Source organism: Anomaloglossus baeobatrachus, chromosome 2 (genome assembly GCF_048569485.1).
Source record: "Anomaloglossus baeobatrachus isolate aAnoBae1 chromosome 2, aAnoBae1.hap1, whole genome shotgun sequence".
NCBI lineage: Eukaryota > Metazoa > Chordata > Amphibia > Anura > Aromobatidae > Anomaloglossus > Anomaloglossus baeobatrachus.
Window position 1 is genome coordinate 132,595,177 of NC_134354.1, and position 13,186 is coordinate 132,608,362.

General features: G+C 43.7%; 1 protein-coding gene across 1 annotated transcript in view; it reads right to left on the reverse strand.

The window, feature by feature from the left end:
* SMG6 (SMG6 nonsense mediated mRNA decay factor) overlaps positions 1 to 13,186 on the reverse strand; it is a 420,134-nt gene that overhangs the window by 305,830 nt on the left and 101,118 nt on the right. The window contains exon 10 of the mRNA XM_075335342.1: positions 12,386 to 12,531. Within this exon, the coding sequence (XP_075191457.1) occupies positions 12,386 to 12,531 (146 nt within the window). The remainder of the gene's footprint in view (positions 1 to 12,385; positions 12,532 to 13,186) is intronic.

Sequence of the window (13,186 nt, forward strand, 5' to 3'; positions counted from 1 at the left end):
TGTAGATCTCTGCAGTTCATCCAGAGTGATCACAGGCCTCTTGGCTGCATCTCTGATCAGTCTTCTCCTTCTTTGAGATGAGAGTTTGGATGGACGGCCGGGTCTTGGTAGATTTGCAGTGGTATTATACTCCTTCCATTTTAATATGTTCGCTTGCACAGTGCTCCTTGGGATGTTTAAAGTTTTGGAAATCTTATTGTAACTAAATCTGGCTTTAAACTTCTCCACAACAGTATCACGGACCTGCCTGTTGTGTTCCTTGGTCTTCATTATGCTATCTGCGCTTTACACAGATCACTGAGACTATCACAGAGGAGGTGCATTTATACGGAGACTTGATTACACACAGGTGGATTATATTTATCATCAACAGTCACTTAGGACAACATTGGATCATTCAGAGCTCCTCAATGGACTTCTGGAGTTTGCTGCACTGAAAGTAAAAGGGGAAGAATAATATTGCACGCCCCAATTTTCAGTTATTTATTTTTTTAAAAAAGTTTAAAATAAGCAATAAAAATCGTTCACCTTCACAATTAAGTCCCACTTGTTGTTGATTCTTCATCATAACATTAAAATTTTTATCTTTATGTTTGAAGCCTGAAATGTGGGAAAAGGTTGAAAAATTCAAGGGAGCCGAATACTTTCGCAAGGCACTGTAACTCCTTTACATAGGTCAAACACAAGCATTAACATGAGTGATGAGCGAATACTAAATATTCAGATTCGGGTTTTTCATACCAAATACCTTGTACTATTCCAGCATTCGTCATGAATAACGAACCTTTTGCAAGTCTATGGGGAACCCGAGCATTTTTCTGTGAAATCTTCAAGGAAACAGCTTGGGTTGCCAATTGACTTGCACTAGGTTCGTTACTGATGAGAAATACCGGTATAGTACTAGGTATTCATTACGAGTAAACTGAACATTTAGTATTCACTAAATCACTAAATAGCCTCTCAGCCAACAAGAATTTCTCCGCCAAAACCATGCACTCTGATCAGTCCCAGCTAATGTGCCATCATCAGGCTCCTCTGGAGATGCTTTATCTGCCATTGAAGCAAATGTTTAGGCATTTCAAATTCAAGAATGCCAAATCTTTTTTTTCATTCCCAGATCTGACATTCGGGATGTTTGGGAGACCCCCACAAAATTAAATGGTTGACAGTTTTGGACGAACTCTATCATTAGGTGCCATACAGGCTCTGTTTATGGAAGCCTAAAAAATGATGGCCACAATTTACATTGGCAAATTGTGATAGCCTCTATATTCTTGTGTTTCACTACTATATTTAGTCTTCAAGGAGCCTTTAGTATTGTCGATGCAATGTGAAAGCCGTTACAGGGGCTCTGAACCTGCCCTCTCTACACATTCCCAAAATTGCTTCCATTAGTAAAAGAAAGGTAGAATGGCCTCCCAGAGGATAGCACTTGTGTTTCAGCAAGCTATTTACGATTTTGAGAAATTTAAATTCCATCAGAATGACAGACAAAAAAAGCCAATATGAGGGACCCACATTTGGCTAGCAGCAGCTCATCAATACATGACATGAAAAAAAGGCAATTTGAGCAAATTGCTGAAATATAACAAATATTTATTTAGAAAAAGTTCTTAACGTGCATAGTGTAAAATTTAAACAGGTAAATCATTCGAGAACCCAAAACAAAATAGTGCTATTTGGCAGAGAATTGCCCTGTAATCTTAGAGATCATATAGCATACGATTTGCTGATATAAGGGATCAAGAGGGTGTACCCAAAATTAGAGCAGGGATATCAGGTATGAGCGTAACAAAGTGCATAGTGCAAGGAGCATTACCAGAGTCCAGTGGTAAAGAAGAGCCCAACGTACGTTTCGCGGCGTTTAGCAAATCGCTGGCCGCTTCATCATTTGGGAACGTAGAGGCTACCCTCTACGTTCCCCCATGATTAAGCGGCCAGCGATTTGATGCAATGTGCGCCAGCAACAGGAATCCTGGGGACTGCTTATAACACAGTGATGATAAGTCCGCTATAATAGGAACATGCTATAATCACATAATATCCAACCAAAAACATTTCTTCTGGCTGCACACCATACATGTTTTTATATACATAAAATTATTTCATGATAAAATTGTGTATTTCAGTGTTTTTCATCCCCACTCTGAATTTATAATGTACATACTGTATATCCCCCTACTATACTGTACTAGGTTGGTTTTATATATGGCTTTGTTTTTATACATCTGTGTATGCCTATAAGGAGTCATCTCCAAAACGCATGAGACAGGGCCTTATTAGGTCCACATCATGGGTCATATTTAATTTGCTCATGTATGTGATTTCTCAATAAATAAGACAGATTTTTTATGAAAAATGTTGGTGCTAGACTTTTTTTTTTTCCTATTTGACTTGTGGTAGCCAGCCACGTCCGCGCACCTGGGGGTCTGTAGAACTAACTGTGAGCTTTCTCCCCACCTGGGGGTCCGCAGAACTAACTGTGAGCTTTCTCCCCAACTGGGGGTCCGCAGAACTAACTGTGAGCTTTCTCCCCAACTGGGGGTCCGCAGAACTAACGGTGAGCTTTCTCCTCACCTGGGGGTCCGCAGAACTAACGGTGAGCTTTCTCCTCACCTGGGGGTCCGCAGAACTAACGGTGAGCTTTCTCCTCACCTGGGGGGTCCACAGAACTAACGGTGAGCTTTCTCCCCACCTGGGGGTCCGCAGAACTAACGGTGAGCTTTCTCCCCACCTGGGGGTCCGCAGAACTAACGGTGAGCTTTCTCCTCACCTGGGGGTCCACAGAACTAACGTTGAGCTTTCTCCTCACCTGGGGGTCCGCAGAACTAACGTTGAGCTTTCTCCTCACCTGGGGGGTCCACAGAACTAACGGTGAGCTTTCTCCCCACCTGGGGGTCCGCAGAACTAACGGTGAGCTTTCTCCCCACCTGGGGGTCCGCAGAACTAACGGTGATCTTTCTCCCTACCAGTTTCCTTTGGATTACATAGATTAGAAAATAGCTTAGATTATAGCATCCAATGATAGGAATTTAAAATGAAATTTACTTCTGCCTTCGGACCACCCATTTAAGGGAACCTTAAGGATGAGAGCATCAGCAGATATGGTGAGATAACAACATATATCAAGCATGTGGGAAATCCCCCTCTGATCGTATACAAGATCATGGCAGGAGGAACGACAAAGAAAGACTTAGTAAAAAAAAGTAAAATGTTCCATCTTAAAAAGGGTCTGAAAAAAAGGAAGAACTAAAACCATAAATCAATAGGTAGAGCAAGAAACTGGAATGTTTATAGTGTTTTTTTTATACAGCTGAGGTTAATATATTTTATGTATAGTTTCTCCCAGACTGGTTAATTCACTGAAACACATGGAAACTCCAAGTAGGGTTTACATTTATGGACGTTCCTTCCTCTAAGTTAAAGGGTCTCCAAAGTTTGTAGTGCGATTATGGTAGTAATATAATGAGTACATAGAGGGGAGGAAGTATATACTCTACATCTTTAGGTCTCTTTTCTGCACACCTTTATTCTTTTGGCTGGTTAAAGTATAAAATATTTAAAAAAAGATTAAAAGGTGGCTTTACACGCTACGATATCGTTAATGTTTTGTCGTCGGGGTCACGTTGTTAGTGACGCACATCCGGCGTCATTAACGATATTGCAGCGTGTGACACTGACCAGCGACCTTAAGCGACCTCAAAAATGGTGAAAATCGTTCACCAAGGAGAGGTCGTTCCAAAACCAAAAATCGGTAATGGTTGATTATCGATGTTGTTACTCGTTCCTGCGGCAGCTCACATCGCTCCATGTGACACCGCAGGAGCGAGGAACATCTCCTTACCTGCCTCCACCGGCAATGTGGAAGGAAGGAGGTGGGCGATATGTTACGTCCCGCTCATCTCCGCCTCTCCGCTTTGATTGGCCGGCCGCTTAGTGACGCCGCAGTGACGTCGGTGTGATGCCGAACGTCCCTCCCCCTTGAGGGAGGGATTGTTCGGCAGTCACAGCGCCGACGCCGACCAGGTAAGTGCGTGTGACGCTGCCATAGCGATAATGTTCGCTACGGCAGCGAACACGATATCGCGCACACGACGGGTGCTTACACGCTCGATATCGCAAGCAATTGCTAGTGATGTCGTAGCGTGTAAAGCCCGCTTAAGCGTTTTTCTGATATTTTTAAATTGTTTTATTTCTTATATTTTCTATAATTCGTACTACCCAGAATAACTATCATTTTCATGTGCCATGTGTTGCGATGTCCTATAACAAAGCTTACTGAAAAACATCACACAGAGAATGGTGGGGATTGGGAGCACAATACACCATATCCTTAACATGCTGCATTTTAAAAATTAAAAAATAAAAAAAATAACTAAAGAAAAAAAAAACAAAAAAACACACTATACTATGCATTTCATTCCATTATCAATATTCATTACGCAGTTAAATGCAACATCCGGCTAAAAATAAATAAATGTGATTGCCGATAAAACCACCATGACAAACCCCACACAAAGGGCGTGTTTTTCTGAAAACCTTCTTTTGAGAAGCCGCCCTAATACAGGTGATGGCTGCTCGACTACAAGTCTGCAAAATAGGCGACTATGGTTGCAGCCTCCTGTTCCAGTTACAGAAAGAGCCGCTGTGGATCACATATTGCTGCCCTAACAAATGGACCACAAAAAAAAAAAAAGAATATTAATATAGAGTATTACTCTGATGGAAAGTGCAGAAGATATTGTAACCCCAGCACAGTGAGGGTGACGAGTGCAGCCCCCGATCTGCAGATCAGCTCTGTGTTCCACATACAGGACGTGGAAGAAACTAACAGAGGGCGGTGGGAGTGATATCAATAGGTATGAAAGGAGCGATATGACTCTAAACGAGAGCATGGAATCGGTTTTATATGGCAACTAAGAAATAATGTGATACAGTGTAAGTGATTATACACCTCTGACATTCCTATTTTTGCTAAAAGTGACTGATTACAGCGAGCGAGGTCTACCACCATAATCTGAAGGGGGGCCAGAGTGCCCAATATCAATATCTCTGCAGACATGTAACATAACCTTATGCTTCGAAATTAAAGTTGGTATTCTGGAAGGTAGAAGTCATCACTTATCTTAAAAAAAAAAAAAAAAAAAAAAAAATAGGCGATAACCTCTAGATCAGTGTTTCTCAACTCCAATCCTCAAGACCCACCAACAGATCATGTTTTCAGGTTTACCTCAATAGTAGACAGGAGATCGTTCTATCACCTGTGCAACATTAAGGAAATCCTGAAAACCTGATCTGTTGGTGGGTCTTGAGGATTGAGTTGAGAAACACTGATCTAGGACAACAGTAGTGATGCGCGAGCGCTACCACTACTTGTCACGAGCAATCAGACCCTCGGATGGGCTCCACTCGAGCACCTGAACATAATTGAAGTCAATGGGAGCTGCAAACATTTTTCAGGAAGATTTCTAGGAATAATACTGAAATCCTCCATTGACTTCCATTATACTTGGGTACTTCAAGTCGAGCCCATTTGAGCATCCAACTGCTCATCTAACAAGCATGGTAATGTTCACTCATGACTAATCAACAGGTATCCAACTAGTAGGACCTCCATCAACAGTCAGAACAGGGCACTTTTATCCCTGTTTGAATGAAGCACCAATGCACAAGCTACACCGCAGCGCTAATTAATCCTGATGGGACAGCAGAAGGCAGAGCAAAGCTCTCCAGAAGTCCCAGAGAGAATGAATGATAACAGAAAGTAGTAGAGATGGGTTTTTCAAAAGCCGCGACAATGACGGAGGAAATATAAGATTAATGTCATGCTCAGGTCAACGCGTTTCAGGAGATTCTGCACCCTTCATCAGGACAAACAGGCAAAAGATTTGATGTTCTTTTGCCTGTTTGTCCTGATGAAGGGAGCAGAGTCTCCTGAAACCCGTTGACCTGAGCATGAAAATAAAGCAACATTAATCTTATATTTCCTCCGTCCTTTGGTCATTGGCGCGGCTTTTGAAAAACCCATCTCTACTACTTTCTGTTATCAACCATTGGGGTCTGCAGCCGTGACCTGGAGTTACATGCTTATACAGGAGTTGTGACTTTCACAACTTCCATAGGTGAGTGCAACCACATCATTTAACCCCTTTCCTACTGGGGTAAGACCCTTTTTTTTCCCACAGTTTTATCATTCCCAGAGAGAATGAATGGAAAGCTGGTTGAGCACACGCACTGCCACATTATTGTAATAAGTATAAAAGTAGGATAGCAGATAACATCCTACCGGAACGCCCCTTTACAAGGCTGTCCAGGTAATGTGTGAGTGTCATGTGTTCAGACGCTCTGCATGCGTCCACATGTGAAGGAAACAATCAATAACCGACTGTCGTAGGTTTGTCACAGAGCTGCAGAAAAATTTTGTTGTGCATTTACGCTGTATTTTATTCCAAGCAAAAGATGAAAACCACATGGAAAATCCACAGAAAGAATGGTCATGCTGTTGATTTAGCATGTGGTTGAGATTTGTTAAAGGAAATTTGTCAGCAGGGTTTTGCTATGTAATTTGAGAGAAACATAATATAGGGGCAGAGAACCTGATTCTAGGGATGTGTCCCTTGCTCAGTAGCTTGCTGTTGTTTCAATACAATCAGTGTTTTAAATCAGCAGGAGCTCAATTAGAGAACTAGGTATCAGTCCAATTAATCTGTGTAACCCCACCCCCCAACACAGATTGGAAACTTGCTGACAATGTACCCTGGAAGCTGCCAATCAGGGGTAGGTAGTTCAGCATTCTGCAGACAAAACAGGGATTCCATCAAAACTACACCAAGCAGCCAAATAAGTCACATCACTGGAATCAGGCTGTCTCCACATTATGCTTCTCTCAGATTACATACCAAAAACCTACTGAGAGATTATCTTTGAAGCCTGATCCCCTTTCTTGCTACGGTAATACACTGCAAATTATTTTTTTGCCTGGAGATCCGAACAAAGCAAGAAGCCATGACGGCATCCAAGATCATGGTCTTCAATATATCAGCTCACTATCTTTATACAGAACGTAAAGTGCTAAATTTCGTCCCCTATCACATCAGCTGGGTAGGAAAGTTGCACTTGCATTTTCTGTATCCATTAGGAGCTGGAGCTGCCTGGGACACAGCTGAATTTCTGAAATCTGCAATAAGCCTTTAGAACTAATACATTAGCGTCCTAAAGTGTACCCCATGGATTATTTCAGAACACCCAAATACGGTATTTACAATCATCATTACACCAGACAGGGTTCTGCAAAAAAGTCCATTTCTTTTAGTAACCGGACTGATTCCACAGCGCTCTGTGTAAGTGAAGGCTCAGCACAGCGTGCACTATGGGAGCCGCCTGAGCTACTGGGAACTGCTGTTCTGGTAACAGTATCATTCACACACGTGTGGGTGCATGCGTAGAGGATTACACGCCTATTATGCCGAACTCCTAAATCTCTCAGCATTAGGGTCTCATTTCAGTCTTGCTAACAGCAGGAACTCCAGAGTGTGCAAGTGAAGCAAACTGAGCCCGCGGTAGAGGAATTCCTCGCCGGTGCCACACACTCTTCCACATTGCTGTGCCAGCGCCTATGCCTAATGCGGGCAATTAGACCCTAAACAGACTGCATTCATCACTGCCCGGACCACTGGGACATAGTGGATCAGGATGGTGGCTTGTGATAAAAGTTTCTCTATGTCACCCTACATTAAATATTAAAAATATATAAAAATTACAAATGACTTTATACAAGTATGGAATTAACTAATTCAAATCCATTTTTACATCTCCTAATTTTGAAGGCTGCCCCATTTTTTTTCTGTATGCCAGAGGCTTTTGTGATAACCTTGCAGACTTAAATGTACACACATACATCTCACTTTGGATAGCTGCGACACACGGACACTGCACACTGCCACCTTTCAGTCATTCAGGGAACTACAGCACCATGTAAACCATCTAACCCTATAAAAGTGTATATACTATAATAATAATAATAATTTTATTCATTTATATAGCGCCATTAATTCCATAGCACTTTACATACTATAAGTAACAAGTCTGAACCCGCCCAACAGAAAATTCAGATTATCTGCAAAGCAATTAAGATTTAATCCAAAAGGCATAAAATTAAAAAGATTGTCCTGTTCTATCACATGATAATGCAGACCTGTCGCTTCAGCTGTAGGGAGGGGGCAGATCGGTTTCATTCACGGTGTACATCCAGCCACCTCAGAGCCATTAACATCTGATTTGTGGGGTCCAGGGTGTCAGGCTATCCTAAGTATATGTCATCACTAAATGATCAGATAACCTTTTTAACAGGGCTCTTCACTACTTTTACACTGATGGCTAGCCTTAGGGGTACTTTGCACACTACGATATCACAGCTGCGTTGTCGGTGGGGGTCAAATCGAAAGTGACGCACACCCGGCGTCGCTGTCGATATCGTAGTGTATAAATCCTTTATGATACGATTAGTGAGCGCAAAAGCGTCGTAATCGTATCATCGGTGTAGTGTCCGACATTTCTATAAAGTAGCTGCAGCGACGGTGCGATGTTGTTCCTCGTTCCTGCGGCAGCACACATCGCTGTGTGAGAAGCCGCAGGAGCGAGGAACATCTCCTACCTGCATCACCGCAGCTCACGCCGGCTATGCGGAAGGCCGGAGGTGGGCGGAATGTTTACGTCCCACTCATCTCCGCCCCTCCGCTTCTATTGGCCGCCTGCCGTGTGACGTCGCACGACCCTCTCCCTTAGTAAGGAGGCGGTTCAGCGGCCAGAGCGACGTCGCAGGGCAGGTTCACTACGGCAGCAATCACAAGATATCGCCGCTGCGACGGGGCGGGGACTATCGCGCTCGGCATCGCAAGCATCGGCATGCGATGTCGTAGTGTGCAAAGTACCCCTTAGGATAGGTCATCAATGTCTGATTGGCTGGGGTCTGATATCTGGCATCCCTGACGATCAGCTGTTCTCGGTCCCGGCAGTGGCAGCAGGCTGCTGGAAATGCTCAGTTCTGGAGCTGCTCCATCTTCTGATAATGGCCGCAACTGGGTACTGCAAATCTGTCTCCTATTCTAATCAATAAGGAGTAGATGTGCAGTACCCAGCAATGGCTACTATCAGAAGATAGGGCTGCTGCAGCACTGAGCATTTCCAGCTGCCTGCCACCGCCATCAGCACTGAGAACTGCTGATCGGTGGGGATGCCGGGTGTCGGACCCCGGCCAATGAGACACTGATGACCTATCCTAAGGATAGGACATCAATGTTAAAGTAGTGGCCAACCTCTAAGTTCCTCACACTTTTTCGTGCATTATTTTGCAAGTGTTTTTATCACTTTTTGAGGCTACGTGTTTTGTCTCTTTTTGGTGTGTCATGCCTTTGACAAAACCTTATTGACACAGTGAGATGTGGATAGCATGCTTTATATTATGCGTTTCAGCCACAGAAACGCACTGAAAAGAATGTGCATTTTTTTACCTGGGGATATAATATATCTAATGCAAGTCTATGAGAAAAATTTACACAGGAAACTAATCAGACCTTCAAGAGATATTGACATGTTGCAGATTTGAAACACGAACCGCAAGTCCGTTTATGCTGGGTAAAAAAATAAATAAATAAATAAATAAATAATGAGATTTCTATATATCCCATCTACTTTGCTGGAATTATTAGGCTGCTTTCACACTGTTTTTTTTTAACATGCGTCCTGAGCGTTTAACGCAAAAACGGATCCAGTGCAAATGTGTTTTCATTTCAATGTATTTGCAATGGACTCGCGTCAACATGCGTTCACCTGCGTTTGCGTGCGTTATAGTGAGGATCCAGTGAGTTGCAGTTATTTACCTTTTTTCAAAAACGCTACTTGTAGCGTTTTTGAGCTGCGTCCAAATATTGCAAATTGCTGGATCCTGACTAAACAGCATGCAAACGCATGTGAACGCTGGCATGCTGATAGACAGGATCCTGCTTGCTCTACTGAGCATGCCCAGAAACCAGCCTGGCGTGAACAGTCTCTGTCTCTCCCTCCCTCTCTCCCCCTCCCCCTTCCTCTCTCCCCCTCCCTCTCTGTCTCTCCCCCCCTCCCTCTCTGTCTCTCTCCCCCTCCCTCTCTGTCTCTCTCCCCCTCTCTCTCCTCTTTCTCTCCCCCGCCTGAGAGCTGCAGACACTCATAACCAAGGTAAATATCGGGTTACCCGATATTTACCTTGGTTACATGTGCAGGGAACAGGGAGCCCGGCTCCTAGCAGCTGTGGACGCTCGTAACCAAGGTAAATATCGGGTATCCAAGCAAGTTACCCGATGTTTACCTTGGTTACGAGCCTCCGCAGCTGTCAGAAGCCGGCTCCCAGTCTGCCACGTTCAGTTCCCCTCACTCCCGATCACATGACTCCAATGCCCGCCCCTAAACATCCAGTGACAGGATCCTGCAAAATAACACTTGCATGCGTTTTTCTTTGTAAAAGCAGGATCCGCTTTTACAGCAAAAAAACATTCATAACACGTTAAAAAAACGTAGTGTGAAAGCAGCCTAAGATGAAACTGCAGCAAAAATACGCAGCTACAAAAAACAAAAACTCATTGTGGGCCCATAAGCTTTCAAAAAAAAGAAAAAAAATTATTCCGACACATAGTGCCCCCACATAAACCAAACTAACCCTCTGTCAGATAAAAAAGGGCCTATGGCTACATGAACTGTAAATACCAGGAGCTCTCTCAGTACATGTGCCAAAAGTAAAAACACTGTCAAAATAATGTGTGGCACACATAAGCTACTGGAGAGCATGAAGGTACCCGTCCTCTGTAGGACCCCAGTGTGTGCTATTCAGGCAGCTCACATCATCTGCACTATGTGCTGCATGAGCAAGTTTTCTTTCCTAGAGTGCAGCCCATGTTAATGTTATATAAGTTCTATTAAAAGAAAAAAAACTTAATACAGATTTTTCCTACATGAAATGCCTTGTTATCAAATTAATTATTCTTGTTTTGAACCATAGATCAAAATCCCCCATCATGTAGTGAAGTCACATTTGGGGGTCGGGCTGAGCCCCAATTGAACTGAGCATGTGCCAACCGGCTATTCCCAATGCAAGCGGAGTACAAAAGTAGCTTAGACTACCCCTGACCATGTCATCAGTGGTGACGTGCCATCTGAGCCAGCATAGTGGGCGGTTCAACGTTATCGAAAGAATGAATCTGAGCACTGGAGGTCATGTGACCAGGAGCAATATCAAACAAACGGCACATTATTATTATTATTTTTAATTAATGGAAATTAGGAAAATTCTTGGTCAGAATAGGATACTAGGGATAACATTACTAGTATCATACAACCCCTTTAGTTAAGGTATGCATCATTTCCAAATTTCATTGAAGGCTCATAGAGCTACAAAAGCCAATACGTCTCCTAAGGCTAGGTTCACATTTCTGTCAATTTGTATCAGTCACAATCCATGGCTCTGGTAAACAACGGATTCCATTGTTCCCATAGACTTGTACGAGCGGCGGATTGTGACTGATAACGCTGCGTTGCATCCTCCGCCTGACTGATCAGTCATGGAACGACTGACTGTAGGGCGGCAGGAACGCAGGGTGTAACGTTTTTTGAGCAACGCAATCCGTAGGCTTTCGCAAAGTGCTTTGCTTAGTTACGCGATATTTACCCCGACTGCGTGTGCAGGGAGCCCGACACTTCCCAGCTCGGCTCCGCCCCCTCCCGCACTCCGCATGTACACACACACACACACACACACACACACACACACCTGTCCCCAGCCATGCAGTCCTCGGCACTGACGTCCTCAGCGCCATGGCCCCGCTCAGCTCCACCCACTCCGCACTCCACCCAGCTGATCAGCCAGCGGCCGGCTGCTGTGAGCGATCAGCTGATCACCCGGCTGCTGTGAGCGATCAGCTGATCACCCGGCGGCCAGCTGCTTGGAGCGACCAGCTGATCACCCGGCGGCCGGCCGGCTGCTGTGAGCGACCAGCTGATCCCCCGGCGGCCGGCTGCTGTGAGCGATCAGCTGATCCCCCGGCGGCCGGCTACTGTGAGCGATCAGCTGATCCCCCGGCGGCCGGCTACTGTGAGCGATCAGCTGATCCCCCGGCGGCCGGCTACTGTGAGCGATCAGCTGATCGTTCTCTTTTTTACAATGGAGTCCGACAATGACTTCTAATTCTTGTCATCCATTGTACAACGCATCAGTCACAAGTGTCAAGCAACGCATGTGACTGATGCAAAACAACGGAAATGTGAACCTAGCCTAACATGAAACCACGGATGATAAATGTGAATTTTATGCATTCTGTATGTTGTGACATAATATATATTTACAAACAGTTCTTCATACCTTTGATCTGAGAATTGTTCACAGCAAACATATTGATGGCCATAAGCTGCAGCATCCTGGTGCTGCCAATAGGAGACGGGCTGTGCTGCAGGAGAGCTTTAAAGTCCTTAAGAAGCTTTTCTGCTACCACATGGAAAGTCTCCATCCTGCAAAAAAGAACAAAAAATTAAAAATAAAAAAAAAAGGTAAGCATTGGGCGGCGGTACCTAACAAACATGGCCATCAGTAAAAGTCTCCCAGGAGCGGTCACTGCTTTCCCAGACTAGTGCAATCCAAATCTCCCAACCAAACGGTGGAAGCCATAAGGCAAGGACGAAATTTGTATTAAAAAAAAAAAAAGACATATCTTACATTTAGATTTTAGTAGAACATACTGTAATAGGCAAACATGAAACATTTCTACTTCAAGGTTCAATTATGAAAGCATAAAAAAAAAATAATGCTGAGCATTTAACTTAGGCTGCTTTCACACTATGTTTTTTTTAACATGCGTCATGAACGTTTTTTTGCTGTAAAAGCGGATCCTGCTTTTACAGCAAAAAACGCATGCAAACGCATGTTATTTTGCAGGATCCTGTCACTTTATTTCAAATCTGTTTTATTGATGAAACTGTTGTCAACATACAAACATATCATTTGTGCAATTACAATACATAAGCATCATTTTCTCAATGCCGGGATAACATCCAGAAATTGTTACATTACTAAATTTCTTGGAATTCTTCAAATTATCTTTGTGCTATTACCATACAACCACTTGTAAATTATAGGTCAGAATTTTACTTCTTTTGACTTCCCGTA